This window comes from Apteryx mantelli, chromosome 3, assembly GCF_036417845.1.
Source record: "Apteryx mantelli isolate bAptMan1 chromosome 3, bAptMan1.hap1, whole genome shotgun sequence".
Classification (NCBI taxonomy): Eukaryota; Metazoa; Chordata; class Aves; order Apterygiformes; family Apterygidae; genus Apteryx; species Apteryx mantelli.
Window position 1 is genome coordinate 62,528,194 of NC_089980.1, and position 21,442 is coordinate 62,549,635.

General features: G+C 38.3%; 2 protein-coding genes across 12 annotated transcripts in view; one reads left to right on the plus strand and one right to left on the minus strand.

The window, feature by feature from the left end:
• The window catches only part of AGPAT4 (1-acylglycerol-3-phosphate O-acyltransferase 4), an 89,957-nt gene extending 87,019 nt beyond the window's left edge, over positions 1–2,938 (plus strand). For both annotated transcript variants that reach the window (XM_067293508.1, XM_067293509.1), the window contains one exon: positions 93–2,938. In XM_067293508.1, coding sequence (XP_067149609.1) covers positions 93–184 — 92 coding nt within the window. In that variant the 3' untranslated portion in view covers positions 185–2,938. The remainder of the gene's footprint in view (positions 1–92) is intronic.
• A 1,255-nt stretch (positions 2,939–4,193) lies between these two features.
• Positions 4,194–21,442, minus strand: part of MAP3K4 (mitogen-activated protein kinase kinase kinase 4) — an 81,307-nt gene continuing 64,058 nt past the window's right edge. For 7 of the 10 annotated variants that reach the window (XM_067293513.1, XM_013945447.2, XM_013945444.2 and 4 more), the window contains 10 exons: positions 20,772–20,872; positions 19,586–19,666; positions 17,873–18,064; positions 17,133–17,203; positions 14,790–14,906; positions 13,110–13,269; positions 6,736–6,858; positions 6,088–6,194; positions 5,694–5,873; positions 4,194–4,734 (listed from right to left, as the gene is read on the minus strand). In XM_067293513.1, the coding sequence (XP_067149614.1) occupies positions 4,714–4,734; positions 5,694–5,873; positions 6,088–6,194; positions 6,736–6,858; positions 13,110–13,269; positions 14,790–14,906; positions 17,133–17,203; positions 17,873–18,064; positions 19,586–19,666; positions 20,772–20,872 (1,153 nt within the window). In that variant the 3' untranslated portion in view covers positions 4,194–4,713. Of the gene's footprint in view, positions 4,735–5,693; positions 5,874–6,087; positions 6,195–6,735; positions 6,859–9,707; positions 9,943–12,075; positions 12,188–13,090; positions 13,270–14,789; positions 14,907–17,132; positions 17,204–17,872; positions 18,065–19,585; positions 19,667–20,771; positions 20,873–21,442 lie in introns of those variants that run through there. The other 3 variants (XM_067293512.1, XR_010883731.1, XM_067293514.1) reach the window with 3 other exon arrangements.

Sequence of the window (21,442 nt, forward strand, 5' to 3'; positions counted from 1 at the left end):
TTAGCATCTGCTGCAAAATGCTGTATATGTGCAGACCTTCAATCTCTGTAGCTGCAAGCAGGCTTTTAACTGTACTTTTAATTCTTCTGCAGCGTCTGTTGGTGTCAGATGGATGATAGGTGTCACCGAAATTAACAAGGGCTCCACCTATGGCAACAACGACAACAAACAGAAACAAAAGTAGCATCTTCAGAGACTGCTTCAATCCAAAGGGAACAAATGCAACTTCTGAAAACTCTTAAGTGCATATCATGGTCCTTCAAGTGAGATCAGAGGAAGGGTAGGATGAACAACTGCCATGCATATCTGAATTTGTGCTCCTGTTATTTTTCTCTTGGGGTTTGGGCTGGATTGAAAGATGCACTCCTTCATATACTCTGCACAACAGGTTTGCATTTGTTTGTTTGGTTTGTTTTCATATAAAGTGTCTTATGTTTTGAAGAAAAAAATCCAGTGTGCTTCTATGATGAGACCCCACCTGGAAACTAAAAAGTGGTTGCTGAGGTGCAGGCTTTATCTTAATGGGCTCTAAGGAATGGATAAATCTCAGAAGAATGTTACAAGAAGATTAAAATCGGTATTTGTCTAGATCATGCATTAACAGTTTAACAGCCATAATCTGTCAGTGTTTAAATACGGTAAAATGCTCTGCTTCCTTAGACCAGTATTGAGCTGAAGCAACTCTACTGAAGTAGGAGGATTACAGTAGAGCTTTTCCACACACACAGTTTATTCCCACAGTATGCACCACATCATTGGCCCTTTACACTTCAGTCAGATGCTGGGTAAGGGCCTGTTTTGTTAGGTCAGAGACTTCAGTGGCAAAACCTGGAGTGTAATTTGGCTTCGAGGCTTGAACAGAGCTCAAGTTAGCCCCTGCTGTGTCTTTCCCCAGGCAGTACACCAGTGGGATACCTGAAACCTGTAATTCTTCTAAAAATAAACTGTTTAGAGTTTGGAAAAACTGAGGTACTAAATCACTTTCAGCTTCAAACACTAGGCCTTTCTAACAATGGTGGAAACAAAAAACAACTGGGTATGCTGTAACAAAGTGAATGCAAAGTGTGCATTAAAAGTTATTTCCCCACACCTATACTGTTGTGATCCCAATTAATCTGCTTTTCTACCTTTTCTGATAAATTGGTTTACAAGGAGCCTCATAACATTTGATTTGAGGTAATACTTAACTAACCTCTTGCTTTTGTTTTGGGGAAAAGAGGGCAATTGGGAGAGAAACCTAGGGTGGTGGTATGGCTTGGGTTTTTCTAAAGACTGTCTGCATTTGACACCCTTCTGTATATTAAGTAAAAATAGTTATCATGTCCCTTGGGAAAACTTATTTTGTTGCTCTCACATTCCTAGTACTGATTCCTGGGCATTCTCCTATGTTTTTAAACTTCTAATGTCAAGGATGTATAAGGAAGTTAATGCAAAGAGCTTGTTTAAAAGAAAAAATAAAAGTGGAAAAATGTGGGTGAGGGGGAGACTCCAACTATCAACAGTAATGAAAAATCTAAACTTTTTTTATCTGAAGATACTGATACTGAGCCGTGAATGGGCATTTTTCTTGACACTTCCATTGATGTTACATTTTCATTGCACATAGGTCTACACCATGATAGTCTAGGAATGCACAGCCTATGTTTCTTTAGAAAAGAAAGCAAGCAGTTTTAGCAGCTGGTGTAAAGATCATTTCTCTTTTGCTGTAGTAAAATTAAAGCTAGAAGAAACAGGGCTCATACAACAGAAAATAAATCATAACATGAACTATGCATTTGCTGTTCAGTATGTCAGATCATTTAGAACATTTTAAGCATCGTTTTAATACACAGCATCTAAAAAGTAGGTAAAGTAATGCTTTTAGCATGGGGCAGGAGGTAAAAGCCTTTTGAGAGTGGAAGATGCTAGTAAAATGTACAGCATGAAGGAAGGAATAGGCCTTGGGGATTTCAAGGGACTAGTTTTTTGTTTTGGTTTTATATACACATGCATTCCCTATGCTCTGAAACTTTCTGGAACAGATTGTACAATGATGTCATGTACAAAGTCATGAACATAAACAGGAGCTTTAGTCTACATTTCATGTGCTGGAAAACTAAACAGTTGAAGCATACTGTCATGCTTATAGAGCTACTCTGTTAAAGTGCACACCTTTTGGTGCTGAAGGGCAACCATGCACCTGTATAGGCTAAAACATCTGACGGGGAAAACAGTATGCAAACGTGTAGTAGCATCTGAAGGTCTAGCTATCCTGTAGTAATGTATCAAGTGTGTTAATGAGCCAGACCTGGTAACAGTGAAAATGGGTGCAGGATGGAAAGATCTCTTCAAGCTAGCATTTTACTCAGCAGCTTTTGTCATGGTGGTGGAATGAACCCTGTGCGCAGGTGGCAGTAGTTCTGAACAGCAAATACATATTCATATAGTGACAGAGCTCTCAGCTTATTGCCTTTCTAAAAAGCCACTGCTTTAACATGCCAATAGGAAGACATTTGACATGCCGTGTGAATCTTGGTCATTTCCTCTTTAGCTGCATGCAGTACCACCTCTCCAAGACAAAAATACCTAACATGTAAATACTTTCTGAATGAGCATTTAGAGTATTTTGTACTTGGTTCCCTGGGACCAACCATTAGAACAGGCATAAGGCTAGACAGGCCAGGCCTGGATCCTTCCTTCTAGACACATCTAGAAGTCCCAATGCACAAGGACTGCACCACTGGGCCCGTCCAGCAGTCACTGGAAAACACCAAGCTTAACAGTACCTGCCAAAGTTAAATTAGTTCAGTTCACTGTATTAAAAGAATGACTATTATGTCATTAGGAATCAGTGTTTGCCCCTTTCCACCACAAGCAACTGTATGTATGTTCTACAAATGCCTTAACAAAAAGTAGTCTTATGTTTGTTTATACAAAAATAAAAACATAAAAAGCTGAAGTGCAGTGAGTGAGTTTTCTTTTGGTCAGCAACAATGAACTAGTAACCATTCACTCCTTTTATCTTTCTTCTGACAGCTCCTAAAAGCTGTGCTCAGTTCCTGTTTGCCTACAAGGACACAATCCCTTTTAGACAGGGAAACCTAAAGAAAAATGAGGAGACAAAAAGCTCAGATGCTCCTGTTGCACCAGGAAGTGAAGAAAACAGGCCGTAGAGCCTTTCACCTCAGATGATAGATACTTTTAAAGCAAGTTGCTTAGGGTGACAGTCCCTCCCATCATTACTGAAAGTTGGGAATGTAGGGGATGTTCTTTGTTTAAATTCAGCATAATATTTTTGAAAGCCCAGAAACACTGGGTTAGTGAACTGCACAGTGAGGCTTGTCTACTTCTAGATTTAAATGCCAGCTTTCATCATATCTTCTCAGGAGCTCACTAAGCTGCTAAAAGCTACCCTTTAGCTGTAACAAACTAACTAAAGAAAGATTTGTGGATTAACAGGAGACAAACCTTTAGAATGAAGCCAAATATTAAAAGTAAGTAAGTAAGTTTTCTGCTTTATAAGTTACCCATTTGAAGGTCTAAAACTATAACAGGAATATATAAAATATATAAACTTGCACTCCTAATACTTGCAAGTAACAGTTATTACCTATTTGTAATAAGGAGGGAGCCAAACAAAATGATCATACCTAAACAGATCAAACACTGCAGACCATTTCTTAAAACTGGTATCTTCCCTCCCACTTCTACCCTCCCTCCACTTTTTAAGAGAATGACGACATCATTGAACAATCAAAGTCCAGGATCAGACAGTGGTTTTATAAAAGTTCTTAAAAGCAAGTTTTTGTTCTTGCCCAACAGAACACAAGAACAGTCTTCACTGACTCTGTTCTCGCCCATTCCCTCTTTGTAGTGATCCAGTCCAGGAAGAAAATTATTTCAGACCTTAATGCTATCCCTTAGAGAATAAGTAGGATAAGGAATTGCACATCACCTTATTTCCTCAGAGTGGGGCAGGCAGAGAACCTTAATTCTGTTATCACCTGTGCAGTGTAAAATTTTCTTACACAGCTTGCTGAACTTGACAAAACACTCACAACTGCAGTATAAAAGAAGCTTCATTCCAGATTGCTTAGTCTTAAAAGAGTTGCGGAAAAAGTTTAAAATGTGACAGGACCCCATATCCCATACTATTATACATCTATTTTCAGAGGAAAAAAAAAAAAACCCTCCACAAACTTGCAAACAACTCCTAAAATAAACCATTTATTGAGAAAAAACTTTTTTAAAATTTCATTAATCAATCAGCTTTGTGCATAACAAATCTGAAGCTCGCCAAAAACAAAAAACAGTAAAAGTTCACAGTCAGTGCACTCAACAAACAGATTAAAAAACAAGATCCATAACGCCTGATGATAACACTACAGCATTTTTTCGAACCTAGAGAGTTCAAAAATACTACATATTAACATTACAGTTCTCAATCAAATGAGAAACAGGAAAAAGAACAAAAAAGGTATGGTCCATATACAGTAGTAATGGCACTTTCACTGAAACATGCAGCTTCTTTCAACTTGCGGACACTGTCACATGAGCAACATGTGCCAAGTAAAACATACAGGAGCAGCAGAAAAAGTGACGCTTGTCACTTGTGCAGTCTTCGTAAGTTTAACTTTTATACTGTTTCTCAGCACAGTCTTTATGTAAATATTACATACAGTAGTGATTAAAAGATATTTTGCCAGAATAAAAAAGGCCAGAGACTGAGTAACTTCATTCTTCATCTGTGCAAACCTGTGAAGGGGACAAAAGACAATAAGTCCAAAACTGCCATCTTCTTGCTGCAGTCAAAGGCAGTAGATCAATTTCTTCAGCCCTTCACTGAACAGAAAGTTAATATCTTTGAAGTTTTCTTCTTCCTCCCTTGTTACAATGCCAATGCATTACAACTGTTTATAAATGAATACTGCTATTTCCACTAACTGTCACCCTGCAGTTCTTCTGCGCACAAGGCAGCGTTCTGCCTATGTGATGGATAGAATTTGGCCATGATTGCATTTATAAAATGGATGGGGGTGATGATCACAAACACAGTTACTTGAACCAGAATACTGAAGTGAATAACTTGATGCTGAAAAATGAGATAGAATCAATAACCTACTGTGCTCCTACCTCTTTCCAAAAAAAAAAAAAAAAAAAAAAAAATTACAAGTACCCTAAATTTGTGGATGAAAATATTCTTAGGCAAATAAGCAAATAATTAAACCAAAATTAACGCAAGAACTGCAGCATCTTATAGCAATGTTATTTGCCAGACAAATGTTTAATAACACACTGTTTCATTCTCAAGCATGTGCTTGTTCCCCTTTTCATGGAAGGGACCCTTATCTCTACATTATTGAAGTCTGTGTAGGTACTCACTAAAATTGTAGGTGTGCAAGCCCTTCAGATCCAATTAGCTACCACTGAGCCTACTCTAAAGTTTGACAAGTCCTTCTAATATAAAAAATAATGCATCTTGAAACAGCAGAGAAAGTTTATTGTATGGTGCACACCAGCTTTAGTCAAATGTTTGCTAGCAACATCATATGGGCCTCTTAAAGCTGCCAAACCCTGCTTTCTTGACAGCATCAACTTAGTATCAGCCTACCACCAGGATACAAAGCTGTGGCATACATGTAAATGATAAAACCAACTAACAGCCCTTTCTGATTCACATCTACAGTCTTTGCAGCCAAAGCCATGAGACAAACCTTGACAAAGGGATGGTCGAGGAGCTGGCTAGCCGTCCACCTCATCTTTGGGTCACTTTCCAGACAGTGGCAAAGGAAGTCTTTCCCTTCTGGGCTCACCTTGTCAGGAATAGGAGGTTTATGACCCATCCCCACTCTATACATGATCTGGAAGTTGTGCTCGTATTCATGCCACGGCCTCTGCAACAGGTAACAAAAGTGCTAAGTGCAAGGTTCAGTGAGTAATTTGTTAACCAACAGAGCTATTGCTAGAGGAATATTTCAGGAGCTGAGGAAGTTAAAAAAGACCCCAGTGCTCATGGACTTTGTGATAAATTGCTATGAGTGGATCAAGAACCTTCAGAGGAACTGCTACGAGCAGTTTCCTTTCTTTCAGTACATGAAACATCCTCACCTTGCCAGTGACCATCTCTATTACAACACAGCCCAGGCTCCAGATGTCTGCTGCACGCCCATGCCCTTCTCCTTTAGCTCTAGTAATGACTTCTGGAGCCATGTATGCTATGAAACAACACATGTGATGTCATCAGTTCATACAGCAGAAAGAACAGTATGTACTTAAGTGATTAACTGGGCAAACCAAATGCTTGTTAACACATCTGCAATGAATTACCACAAGCTACAGCTTTTCTTGCTAAGTTTCATCATTTGCAGGCTTCTCATTCTCTGACACATTTGCAGCATAAATGTCTCAATTTGAAAAATAATAGTGAAAATGCTGGATGCTTTCAGTTATTTGCATTTTTAAAAAATAGATTAAGCAGCTGTTCAATAAGGACACTACTGTTTCAGTAAGGCTACAGAGAAAGATACAGCCCCAGAAAATGCAAGCTCCAGAACCTTTACAGTTACCAGACAAATAAAATTTTATCTTTTCAGTTCTATTGTTTCGGCTGCTGGATGTAAAGCACATCTAACTAGCTAAGGTCAAACTAAGCTTCCCTAAAATGAATCAGTTTACTCCAAGCCAGATTTTTGATTGAGGCATCTAGTCATCATAAAAGATGACAAGTATCTATCTGCCTAGCACGTATTTCCTCACCTGCAGTCCCCAAAGTACTGTTCACTTCTCCAGGCATTGTCTGGGTGTTATTCTTTAATTTCACTGAGCAGCCAAAGTCTCCTAATTTAATCAGTCCAGATGAGGTAAGAAAGATGTTGGCTCCTAGGAAGCACAAAGAAAATGTTAACACTTGTTAAATCAGTGCTGAATTGAGGAATGAGGACTTCTTGGCATGATATACTATTGGAAGTTACATAGTAGATAACAGCTGAGTTTGCACTTAGATCTTTACCTGTGGATTAAGTGTGGAAAATGTTAGCATTAAAGATGATGTTCTCCACAGGGTACATGCTTACTTAACCAACGGGATTTTTGGTCAGTTTCTGTTAACACTAAACTGTACTGGAAGATGACGATAAGAAGTGTTCAAAACACAAGAGGCGTACAGCAGGCAAAATCATCAGCTTTCCACACATGCTCATGATGAAAAAATACTCCAGGAATTTATGAATTCCAGTGCTTAACCTTTGTGAGCACTGCACTACAAAAACCACCAAAAAGTCAGTCTTCACAGGCTGTCCTTAAAGAGTTGAGTTTCCTGGCAGAGGCCACTGTGGCCCACCTACCCGTATTCACCTTCTCAGTTCTACAGAGTGAAGACAGATGATACCATACAGCTGTATCATCACAGCAGACTTAAAAAATGGAGCCTATGGCATTGGCTTATTACATATACCACCAAATGCCCACTCCTATTTTGTTCTGCTTCTATTACAATTTCTGGAAGACGATTATCTACTATTAGTAGATAGCCACACTGCCAACATACACTAGCAAAAATTACCCTTGCATAGTTGAAATTCTCCATGGGGACTCAGCAGTTGGCTTCAAGTCACTTGCTCTACACAACACTGCAATATAAACCAAGTGGTTTTGATAACCAGTGGTTTTCTTTACTTCAATATCCTGCCAAGACCTGTTGAGAGCCAACAGAGAACCAGCAGAGCAGAAGGAGCTCAGTATGCAGGTCAGGCCAAATTCTGGATTCTGCAAGTATCATAATGAAACCACAAGTAGGTTGCAAATGAGTCACCTGGCAGAAATACAGCCTGAGTTCTGTTTTCTCTTGAGGAAAGATGAATGGTATGCACAGAACAAAATTGCCTGCCTGCTCTAGGATAACCCAAATGTTGGCGGCTTCATTACACATAGCCTTTCCCCATGTCACTCAGAAGCACCTTTCATAAATGACTCATCTGAATATGACCTTTCAAAGTTTCTCACTTTCGTTCCACTCTGAACATGGGACAGTGCAGGATTTCTTGTCTGCTCCTCCTTTCTGTTATGGTCTCTTAGTTAATGAGCTTTTCCAATTAGCTTGGCTGGAATTCATGGAAAAGAAAAAAATCCTCAAAAAGCTCAGGTTAAAAAAAGGCAGTGCAGGCCAACGATGCCAAAACTCTGCCCATTTCTCAGAGGGCTTTTCCTGCAGTTATGAGAATGCTTGATAACTAAAGCAAGATTTATGTAGTTCAAGAGGTGTTACACATAACTGCACTAAAAGGGGGAAAAATCATTAAGAGAAATAAATTCCAACCTTTGATTCCTATAAATCTTTAAAAAGATTTGAAAGAAGAATTATCTTTCAGTAAATAGAGACACCGTGTCTGTATGTTTTCCACTCCCGGCATTCAGGCACCTGCATATATTCAAGATCAGAATTTTTTGTCTGGAAGTTTGCCAGCAGAGGTGCACATGCATCCAGAGTCAACCTGGACCCTGCACTCGTGGGCATGTGTAATGGAGCTGGGTGGACCATCCCTTGACTCCTTCAAGAAAAATAAGACACCCAAGCAGTACAGATGGCAGCTGGATGAGACAGTAATATGGGCAATGCATTAGAATGACAGTTACTATTTCATTAACTCTCCCCTTTGAACTATTGCCCACAACTTTTCTTTTTCTGATGATTTTCAAGCAATTGTCATATAGAAGGTGGGCATGTTTAGCCCACAGAAAGAGCTTGGGAAAAATGGCCACCACTAGCAAATACGTTCACAAGGATGTATTGGAAACCTATGTTCTGGTTCCCCAAGAAAGCATCGCACAAAGTTCATGGATGGTTGGCTATGAAGTGGGCAGAAACTGCCTGAACTGAAGTCCAATGATCTCTCTTTGACTGAATCTTAAGCTATTCTGATAACTCAATTTAATAAATTTAACATAAATTTTACTGTGAAAGCTCCTGAGCCCTCCTGTGTTCCTGAAAACATCTGGAACTGTCAAATGTGATGAAGCAATGAACCAAGGTTTCACCAGAAGAGATAGAAAGACAGAACTTAAAGACATTTGCTGTCAGCTGAACAAGGCTTCCACTTACGCGCTGTCTGCTGGAGCTGCTGTTTTGTAAGGTCTGCCCTGGAGATCAAGACCAAACTGTAAAAGGAGTCTTTAAAAAGGGTCTCCTTTGTTAGATGAAGCCTGCACAGAATCCACCAGGACTTGAGTATGAGAACAGGAGACTTAAGAGCAGTACTTTGAGGATGTGTCATCCTTTTTACCTTTGACAGTTAATGCAAATGGGAACACAACAAAATTCCTATCATATGTGCTTGGGTAATAAGCAAAATAAAACTGGAGGCCATGGCTAAAACAACAAAAAGGCACAACACTCATTTGTTCCTTCTTTCCTCCTACTTTCCTACATGTTGTCAAAAGCAGATCAAAAGTTCTCTGTAGGATGTCTTTGGTGGAGGCAAGAAGTAACACAGTTCTACACAGTACCCCCATTCATACCACAAGACTTTCTGGACAGGCTGCAAACAAGAGCAGATACTCAGTGGTAGTCTTGCTACAGCAAATAATAGCTATGACCCAAAGCATTTAAACTGAAGTTGTTTAGCGCCCTGTACCTCTGTGCCAAGTCAGTCCCATAAGAAGTACAGTGAAAACTGATGATACTAGCATGATATTCCAAGGATGCTGCTGTCAGTACTGAGAGTCCAAGAGGAAATACCAAAAGTCCCACTGATGACTGTGGCATAATTACATAAACGGGGGCAGTTCACAGCCATTCCTCAGCCAGGACTGAAGCAATGCAGCAGCCAAGTTCATTCAAGAAACAAGAACTTGCTTCAGGCCAAATGGTACCTTTTGATGACAGAAACACCTCTAGCCTCCTCTTTTATTCAGTCTCTTTGAAAAGGTGACATGCCCATAGTCTCCTGTTGAATGACCTTCCTTCCCCTGTGTTAATCATGAAAACATGAAGGTAGGAATAGCAGAATTTTTGGAAGAGATAACAACAATGTTAATGAGAATATAATAATACTTTGATGAAGACCTCCTGGCCTGGAGGGTCTCATTCACAGGTTTCTGATTTACTGAAGTTTCAGTGTCTTTGCATTCATTCATTTTGAAAATAGTCTAAACACTCTCTAGGAATATGTTTTCTCTTCAAGAGAGAGGGCACCAGGCACAATCTTCATGATTAATTCCTCTTGATTTGGCACCTGTGAGACTGCACGTGGAGTGCTGTGTCCTGGTTTTGGATGCCCCAGTACAAGAAAGACTTTGACATACTTGAGTAAGCCAAGCAGAGGGTCATGAAGATGGTTACAGGACTGGTGAACATGTATGGAGAGGCTGATAGATGGATTTGTTTAGCTTGGAGAAGGTCAAGGGGGGAAACTGACTGCTGTTTTCAACTGTATAAAGGGAGGGTATAAAGAAGACAGAAGCAGACTTTTTGCTCAAAGGCACACAGTGAAAGGATATGGGGCAATGGACACAAACTGCAACCTTTGCAAATTCCAACGAGGTATTAGGAAAAAGTTTTTCCACAGCAAGGGTGGTCAGTCACTGGGACAGCAGTCCAGAGAAGTGGAGGAATCACCATTCCTGGAGATGCTCATAACTCAACTAGACAAGGCCCTGAGCAATCTAACTTTGACATTGGATCTGACATTGAGGTTGGTGCTCTTTTGAGCGGAGAGAGGGCTAAACGAGAGATCTCCAGAGGTTCCTTTCAGCGTTAAATATTCTATGATTCTCTATCACTGAGCAGTACAGCTTCCTCGCAAAAGTGAAGCAATTATAACTGAGGAATCTGGGTTTAGCCACAAGGGTTAAAGTCCAATACTCAGGACAGAGGTAAAAAAGTATCCGAAAAAAACTTACTTAATCACCTTCTATACACTAACACTAACTATTATATACAGTGATACAAAACAACACAAAGCAGTGCAATCAAGTATAAAAACAAGCAACACTGCGCTCTCAGTTTTCTCTCACAGCCACAGGTTGACAAAGGATTCAAGGCAGCTGTGTCTTGCTCCATCTTTTGCATTCACAGAATGGGATGCCATAATACCATCTGAAGGACAGCTGTGGCTCAGTGAACACTACTAAACAAAAGAGTCTATTTTTGAGCCCAAGGTACTTGCAGACACTGCGGGATACATATAAACAATCACTCTGAGAATTGTTGCTGAGAGAAAGAGATCCACAATGATATTAGACAAACCAGCCACCAGAGATCTAGTGTGACCTGACAGTGAGTTTTCCCAGAGAAGAGCAGTTTTAACTCAGTCTGAATGACATATGATCATTCTCCCCTACCAAAAAAAAAAAGAGTACTTGACAATAAGAATATATAGAATATATAAGAATATATATGAATAAATCTACTAACATTCTGCTAAAAGTAAAAACAGCTTCCTTTACTGCTGTTAGCTTGAAAACTTGGGGACACAATATTAGCATACAAGCAGACAGAGAGAAACTTTAAATGCAACATCAAGCACCCTTTATAAAAATCCTCTATGCAGTCTCAGTTTTCATATTTTGTCTTTAAATTTAGGGGAGGTCTATGAATAGAAGTATCTACAGTAACCCTCTGTTTGTAGCTGTAATTATTCTCAAGGAACACCCCAACATTTGGTATTAGGAACTTTTTTGCAACAGAAATGTCCTCAGATAATGTAGCATTACAGTTTTGTTAAATAGCTATTCTGACTTCAGTGCTTTTCTCTGATGAGAGGAAAACCTATTCCTCTTCATTTGGAAACATATCCAGAAATCAGCAATGACACAGAGCAGTGATAGGGAAATCCCTATCATAAGGCCCAGGCTCTGGAGCCAGCCCTGGATTTTTATCACAAGGAGCTTCCAGAAGATAGCCATCCAGCTAAGCAGAACCTGGATATGTAATGACCAGTGAAGGCAAGGCACCGTGAAAAGCATGGAGGGAAATCCGCAATTGGAGAGAAATCTTTGGTCAGGAAAGAGAACCAGAAAAGGCAAGATTGCTGGGAAATGGGAGTGAGGGAAAGTGTTTCCTAAGAAAAAAAAGCCAAAACTGACTCAAGAGTGGCCTACCTGAGTGGGAGGCCTCTGGATCGTAGATAGTTCTCTTCCCAAATGAGAAGCACGAGGCCAAAGGACCAAGAGCAACTGGGAACCTCCTACACTGCTGCGATGATTCAAAACCCTGTGAGCAAGAGGGACATAGACACCCAGCATCGTTGGGCTGCACTGCCTTGTCATAAAACGAGCATTTGCAGGGCATTGTTTCCCCTATTTTCTGTTAGGTTTCTGCCATAGGTGAGCAAAATGTGTGACTAACAAAAGCAAGGTAACTAGACATGGAAGATGTTCTTGGAAGGAGCAGGAAAGGAAAAAATGAATGTGAAATGTGGAGTGAGACCAGCTGCCTTAAGCAAAGGCCAAAACCCACCGCCCCCTCGGTTATGGAAGTTCCAATTTGTTGATTTTGTATCAACAAGGGCTAAGAGCCAAGCATAAGCAGATTAATGTGTATGGCAAAAAAACACTAGGTAAGTAAACTTAAGTCTTAATTTTTACCATAACTCTTTAAATTGTTTTAACAAGGCTTTTATCACTATGTTTAGTCAACCATTCCTTTGAAATCCTACAAACTCTTCTGGAAAATGGGAATCACACGGAAAAGTTCTGAGGAACAACCAGAGCACTGTACTACTTGTCAGCTTCCAGAAAACACCACTATTTCTTGCACGGATAAGACTAAAAATAGCATTACATAACTCAATATATTAGTGCTAGAAATACAAGGACTAAAATTTGAGTTTGGATGAATCCCCAAAGATCTTAATGACCTCAACATAAACTTTTTAAAATTAAGTCATGAGCAGAATTTGTTCACGGTTTTGCAATGCCATCTTGCAAGGATTTTTTATGCTCTGCACTTAGAAAGGAGCACAAAACTAGCCAATAACTTGTAAACTATTGAACAATGTGTGGAAGATTTTATACTCAATTGCTGTACTAGTGTAGACAATTTGTCCTAAATCTCCAAAAAAAGTTCTCTCCTCCCCACCCACCCTCATCTACAACACTGAAACAATAACATTACCTTTTCTGGTTACCATTACCTTTAATGTCTCGATGAACAATACCATGTTCATGCAGTACATTGATAGCAGTTGTGATTTGCTTTGAGTAGAGCCTAATGACATGTTCCTGAAGGCCCAGTTTTGATACCTCCTCCAGGGTGCCCTCATCACAGTACTCCATGAAGATGTACATTTCTTCCTGTTGTGGGAACCAAATCGGATTTCATTGGTTTTATTAAAAAAAATTTTTTTTAAAAAAACACTGAATTAGGATAAAGTTCTCCTTCAATCCCTTGCTGTTTGTGAAAGAGTAAGCTTTAATGGAAGTACTTCTTAACTGGGAATATCTAATAAATCATCTGTTCGGAACAACTCTATTCTCTTTGGCACTCCTTAACATAATATTCTATTGCACAGCTATATAAAATCTCTGCTACATGTTGATCTGTACCCATACAGTTTATATGTAACTGATATTATTTGGTGGTACATGTTTCTTGGTATGTCCCAAACAGCACTTTGGAAATCTTGTAGGTATGTTAAGCAGAAATACACACGCTACTTTGTATATTCAGCAAGAAATTAAAAAAAAAAGGGGGGGAAGGGGGAGGGTGGTCACTATCCTTCTACCAGTTCCTGAAATAGCATGTTTTGATTGCTTAGGAAGTGCAAACTTTTTGCTGTTGTCTGCACCTTAAACAAGTGCACCATCTCTGACTCACTTTAAGGAAACATTAGATTCTTTCTCTCTGTCCATTGCTCCCATCATTTTGAAACTTTCAGCCAATTTTAGCTAGACTTAATAAAAAAAGATGTCAAAGACATGAACTCCTAAAACTAGCCTGAGAAACCAATGACCCAGTGGCACAGACATGCAAATTAGTGTCCTCAAGTAAAGAAATGCAGACCGAAAGCAGCCTTTGTTCCCTTCCAAAACAGCAATGGGCCAGCAAATCAGCACATTCATATTGAGCAAGTCAGTCAAAAACATACATACACAGCTTTCCAGCTGGACAACACGCCTCCTGTTCCCTGCCCTCCCTACTGGGTATGGGCACATGCAGGACCTCAGAGTCAGCATGGGCAGGTGGGAAAGACATGTGGGAAGGAGAGATTAAGAGAAGGGAGGATGCCTTTAGTGCTGTAGACAACTGTAGAATCCAAGTCTGTAAGAACATCAGGCTTCATTAGTTCTGCTGCTAATGAAAGAAAATTTCTTTTTCCTTCTGAAGAGATGTTAGCTCCATTCCAAAAGATTTGCTTTCTTAAGATATTTAGCTGGCATCAAGAGTTAAATGCCAGCACAAAATTTTTCCAGAAGTCAAGATATTGGTACAACTTTCATTGCTAACAGTGAAGGCTTTTATGCTGTCTAATCAGTATCTACACACAAAAGTTATCATACAGTACACAACATAGCTTTCATTTAGAGCAGCCAAACAGAATAGCAGCATGGAATAGCTCCAGCATTACTCACTCTGTTCACTTATTGGGCACTAACTTCTCCATTTACATACTAGTTCCACAAATTTCTGCAAACTATGTTTTGAAGAGACCTCAACATTAGGGTGGGGGGGGGGGAGAGACAGGCAATCCACAGAGCTATCCAGACAATTACGTTAAGCTGAAATGTTCTGGAGTAAAACCTCCAATGGCCAAAAATTTCTGCAAATTTTCTCTCAACCCTATATAAGCTTCCAATAATTACTGTTTTCTTACCCTATGGAGCTCCACACCAAAGTAACGAACAAGATTAGGGTGTTTGATGCCTTCAAAAATCTTCAGTTCATCTGCTGTTTCTTTGATGGTTTTGTGATCATTGGGTTGAAATCTTATCTGCAAGAAACATTTTTTATTATTTTGCCGCTATTATGTTTAAAATTACTAAGGAACAAAGAACCAAGAAAACAGTTTAAAAGTTAATCACTGAATTTTTTCTTAAGAAACAGCATCATCAAAGAGGTTCAAAACACCTCCCTCCCCCTCAAAACGCCCTGAACTAAACAAAAAAGAACTCCAAACTATCTCCAGAAAAGTACAAACTTTTACAAGAACAAAAGGCTGTCACTGTGTGTGTAAGGCTGTCAGTGTGTGTGTGTGTGTGTGTGTGTGTACATGTGTATATATCTCTCTTTGGAGCTTGTCCTTTAACTTAAATATGGTAGATAGACACAGTACAAGAAGATCTGAAAACAATATTAATGACATCAAAAGATATTCTAAGGGATTTCTTTGGTGAATTAAGAGTGAGGCCACTGCAAAGAAAAGGTATGGCATGGAACAAACACCATCATAAAGGCATGTTTAAATGAATAATTTTCATTAGTTCTTCTACAATATGCTGTGATGGATTTTTCTTGGAGGAAAAAAATAGCAAGTCTTCTGAAAAACTGATTTAAGCCTTCTCCTGTTCATACAGAGAGGCAGAAAGCACAGCACAAATTATGGAAGATGCTATTTTTACCATCTTGTTAGAGAGCCTAAAGTTTTTATTAATTGAGTACTTGGCAACTGCTAGAAAAATAAATGTACACATTTTACCTTTGGTTGCTACGGTATTATGATTGTTTTGTTCTGTACAACAATTCCAGTATATGATTTGTATTCAAATAGTGATAAAATTAAATACACAGAGGTTATAAAAGTAACAGATGACATTCAAGTATTTTATATATTTTCTAACGCTTCAAAGCTGTCATACTGGGTATTTGTAGTAAAGTATTTTCACTGTCATTTAGAGATGTTTTAAGGACACTGTAGTTAAGACAGTAAAGTCTGAAGAAATATATATATTAAAAAAAACCACTATGTTTTCAACCAGTTTAAAAAAGAAAAAAAAGTCTTCTCCCATAGCATTCTTAAGGATATTCAGAAGAGCTTTTTATTTGGAGAAATGCAAACACACTATGTATTTAAGCTCACAGTGAAAATCAGTGCTTCTTATTGGTCATATATGTCTAGCAGTTAGAAAATACCACAAGAAAAAGCAGTGTACTAAATACGTAGCCTACTAATGAAATGTCCATCAAGCAAGGTCCATTTGCACTTATTTTTAACTTCTGCTAAAAGTCCCCCAAGGAGAACACATACACGCTAATCTGTAAAAAGCACCTGTATCTAGAAAACATCTCTGAATTCCAGAAACAGAGAGTGCTCCTAAGGGGGGAGAGGAAGGGTGGAGGGAATGGCGTTCCTTTCAGCAGCATCAGGAAAAAACTTTCAAGAGCTGGTATTAATTAGTCAATGGATGAGTAATGGTACAAGAACTTAAGCACAGGTCCACTCCTGCTCTCTCATACCTTTGAGAGATCACATACATATCATGTATGTTATATTTTATGACCCAGTTCTTTAAGTGCTCTAGCGTCAAATGGCTGGCACGGTAACTGTTGTGAACTGTTGATGCTCACAGTTGTCTGAAGAAGTGGAAATGCAACAGAACTAAACAATACACATTTTAACAAATAAGGTGTTGTAGGGGAAAAGGATCTCTACACCTGCACAGCTTTACTTACTTCTATACTGAAAATTAAATTTTCTGTACCCACCAGGTTAGTCAACAGTTTTGTGACTCAGCCTAGCTCACTTAAACTACAGGAGAAGCTGAAAAACATCTGATGTGACACTTCCTATCTTTTTCTCTAAGGAATGAAGAAGAAAGGAATAAAATGTGAGAAGAAATATCGTAAAATAAGATACACATTTCTGTACAGTTTTCAGTAATGAGAAAACTCTCTGCAAAATAATTTAAGTTCTCTTCATGGAAGTTCACACATATTAAACAAGTATTCATTAAGTTCACACATCCCTGTGAGATTAGTAAAAACCAATATCCATTTTACATATATTTAAGTTGTAGATTGAAAGAAAAAGCTTAGGCATTCAAGGAGGAACAGCTGATAATTAGTAGAGGTGGATACATGATGTAGCAGTTTGTCTTTCCATCCTTTTCCAACTAGTTAACACGAGGGTTCAGAAAACCTGAATGCCCACTAGCTCATATACATTTGGTTCAGAGAAAGGAGTAAAGGCAGCAGTGATTGTTGCATACAGAGTACTCACTTCTTTCATAGCCATCAGTTCACCAGTGTCAACACTGATACAGGTGTAGACTTTTCCGTACTGGCCTTCACCTGCAGAATTACAATAAAAATAAGAAAAATTAACTCTAGTACATTTAATATCCAACACATACATCAACTGCAATAAGAAAACACTTGACTGAAAACTTCTCAGCTTTCCAAGGTTATTTACCTTTATTCTCTTTTTATATTTCCAGTAGATTTGAACCAGTAACATCTAATACTACATTCATAACGCTGAATTCAAGTTTATTAAAAGTAAACACATTACATTAACAGGCTGACCTGGAAAAATACTCATGAATGAAGCTCCTTCCACAAACTGCAAAGCAGTGAGGAAACAATGCTCATGTGTGAGGAAAAAACAACAGTATCAGTAAATAAAACAAATCCATTTGTGTTCATTTACATTCAAATTTGTGGTTCTTCCAAAAGCAGAACTTTTTTTTTATAGGGCTGAATTGCAGGATCATATATAAGTAATTGTACTAATAAAATTATTTTCCATCTTTGTTTCTTGTTACTTGACCAGTGAAGACTTCACTGAAGTTCTACATAAAGGAAATACTAGTTGCAATATTATTTTGTATTTGACACACTGATTTCACTAAAACTGATACTATTCATGCAGAGGTGCAAGATTTTGAAAGATTGTCTTAGATATCCTTTTAAATTTAGCTTGATATTTTAGCCCAGTAAATGAACGTATAACAAACTTACCAATTTTGTTTCCTCTCTGCCACTTGAAAGTCACTTTCCTCAAACCTACATGCATGACATTATCATAAGATTTTGGGGTGTCACAAACTTGGCCAATGATGTTCTTCCTCCTCATCTCTCTGTATCTCCTTTCTTCAAACAACTGAACAGACTTCTGAACAGCTTCGATTGGCGCTTGCTTGGAAGCAGTGTCTAAAAGAAAAGTGATGAACAGTTTCCTTGATTCAGAAATATTCACCGTTTGTATATTCATTTGCTACCTTTTGATATCGTGTGAAGTGCCCTGACTTAGAAGACAACTATTTTGAGAGTCTAATTTATTTTTCTAATTCTCCCTTACTTGTCAAGGAAATTAATATCAAATACAATGCACTTCCTTGCATGTGGCCTGAAATTAATCACAGATAGATAGTGGAACTATGTTAAAGTTAACTTAACTATGTCAAGTTTTTGCTCCATTGAAATATGAGTTGCTTTCTTGGAACTCTTATCTTAGATAATCTTTATTTCAGAGATCAGGAGGTATTATATAACCCCAGCTTTGAGGCTGGAAGAAATCTCAAGAAGCAATTAATTCCTTTCCTCCTTATAAAACAGAAAACTATACATCTACCACTGTCGACAGACATTTGTCTAACCTATTTCTGACAACCTCCAAAGATGGAATTACTAAAACACCCTCAAATGATTTCTTCCATAGCCCACCTACAATCCATATTGCTTCACCTACATTAAATCTCCCTCACTGCAGTTTTGAACCAAATTCTTGTCTTATCCACAGTGGATATGAAGACCAATTCCTTCTGCAGCAGCCCTCTAGAAATGTTTATTTTTCCCTCATTCTTCTTTTCTTTCTAGATTAAACAAACCCAATTCTTTCACAGCTTATGTTCTAAACAGAAAATACGACTTCTAGATTTCAGAAAAAAAATGTGTAGTTCTTCCTGTATTCTCCTCACCTAAGCCACATCCTTCTTGAAAACTAGTGACCAAAATCACAGAGGAGGTTGCCAATGAAACCTTACTTTTGCTGAGTACAGCAAAAGGGTAACTTCACGTCATAAACGTATCCTTTTTTTTAGATGTTTTAGTGAGAGAACAGCTTTTTATGTTACAAGAAACATTTTTTCTAATGTTTCATGTGGTTCTAGCCTGCCAGAATATATGAAAGCAAGCTATATGCATAAATGTGTACATAAATACAGGAGTCTCAGAGGAAAATAAGTTTTATGAAAATAAGCAGCAGGACAGAGAGAAGGGCCCCATAAGAGCCTTGAACTTGGGAAATGGTGCAGGATAACTCACACACACAGTTAGGCATCCAAAATAAGAAAAAAATCCCACATGAGGGAGAGATCTTAGAAAATACTTCCTGCTGTCAGAATTCATTCTCAACCATGAGATACAAGGCTGAAGGACACCAAACTTCTACAATTCCTATAGTGGTAACAGTACTTTTGTAACAGTAGGACAAGACTGCTGGCATCTTTCAGTAACTGAAGAGATACTACTTTTATGAGATCTAAATAATCCCTCCACAAAGTATACACCCTGTGATTTTGTTAGCAATCTCTTTACCTAAATATCAGGATTTTTTTTGCTTCCTATGTACAAAGCTGTGAAAAATCTTTTCACGGTCAGCATTAAGATTCAGTTTTTTAACACAGTGCTACTTTAAGAAACATTAAATTACAGTGACTCCTAGACTCCTACCTTTGGTCTGGTTGATTAAAGTTCTGAGCTCCCAACTCCGCCGGGATGATCCACCTGAATCTCCTTTTGGATAAGATGGTTCTAGAGAAATAGTACTGTGAGCATAGAAGTGGCTTGTTCTCATATTTCTTTTAAGGATTATGCCACCATATTCAGCAGAAGCTGAGATCTTGCATATTAGGATAAATATACCTCCCAGGTATATGAGGCAACCACATAGCAATGTGTGCTCTTGAATTCAAAGACAACTTATTATCTTTAAAAAACAAGTTACAAACAATATTCTGAAACATGATTTAATTTTCCTTCCTCAACTGAGGGAAACACTTCAATTCAGGACACTCAGAATCAAATGCGGGTTACAAGTCTGTAGGAAAGCAAGCTTCTGAAGTTCTTTAGAAAAAGATTTACGTCATTCCAGTCTTCCATTCATACAGATACATAAAAAGGGAATAAGCATTTCAATGTTCCTTCCTAACAGCAAGCTCTTAGAACACATTTTAAGACATTTGTTTCTTAAAGATCTGATTCATCTTGCAGGATGATGACAATATCAATTCTGTTTCATTTAGGATTTAATACTTCATTTTAATTTGCACAGAACACACTATCTTAATAATCAATGTTTCAAGGTATTTATTGTAATAAATATTACATATATAGGGGCTGGATAAACCTGAAGGAGGAGCAGTGACCAGGAGATCAAGTCACTCACCCTGTCCTTTTCTTCTGGATTTAATTAACAGCACTACAAGTATCTGTAACATGACTACTGAGGTGGCAGTTAAAGAAGAGGATAGAAAACTCTTTCCTCTCCTGAAGGATCCAAATCACACCTTGTTAACAGAACGTAGAAGAACAAATTTACTATCTAATGGGATAGATAATTCAGCAACCATGTTATCCATTTCACTGTGAATACTATAACTTAGCAAGACACCAAGAAAATCCTCCAGGTACAATTCAGAAACAATGCAGAAGGCAAGAGAGCAGCAGATATGTCTGAAGATAGAAGAACTTAATCTGAAAACATAAGCCTAAAAGTTAAAAACCTACAGGTGAAAAGCCTTGTTTGAATGGGAGGTGATAGACTTTTGGAAAGGGTAAGAACTGTAACAGAGAGAAACATGTTAATCACATAAATTATCTACAGATCCAGGTCACAATCTATTATTGAGACAATCACCTTCTCGCTCTTCAGTGGGACTGGAGTGACGACTAAGGGATCTGAACTGCAACTCAGCTGCTATTGAAGCCAGTCGATCATTTTCAGGGACACTGGAACCCCTGTTAAAAAGAGCCATTTTACTAATTAACTTAGCATTGCACTAATAATTATTAATGACAATTTAACTGCAGTTTCAAAGAGAAAGAATCTCTGAAACCTAGGACATGAACCATGAAAGGCACATGAAAGAAAAGCTGAGAGGCAAACTGAAAGTTCCTTATACACTATTTTTTCCAAATGCAGGCTTTTTATATTACTTTTAGTAGTACCACTAGTTATGAAAAGATCTAAGCTTTTAAAGCATTCACTATTTGAAATTGCTACTTGTCTACAACAACAGAATCCATATTACTGATTTTTAACATAGTAATAAAGACAGTTGCTGCTGAACCCAGCTTGTGACAGGTTTTGATAGGCAGTCAGAAATGATTAGGCCATATTTTAACCAACAATAATTAAAAAAAATTACATACAAAAACTTCTGAAAACAGAAGCCAAAACCCAAGATGCTCCATTCCCACAAAAAAGTTCTCAATATGATGTTTCTGTTGCACTCCTCCCTAATACTGCCAGTTAGATCTTTAAGGTTGAGAAGGGCTGGAAACTCGAACCAGTGAAAATCAGCAGGA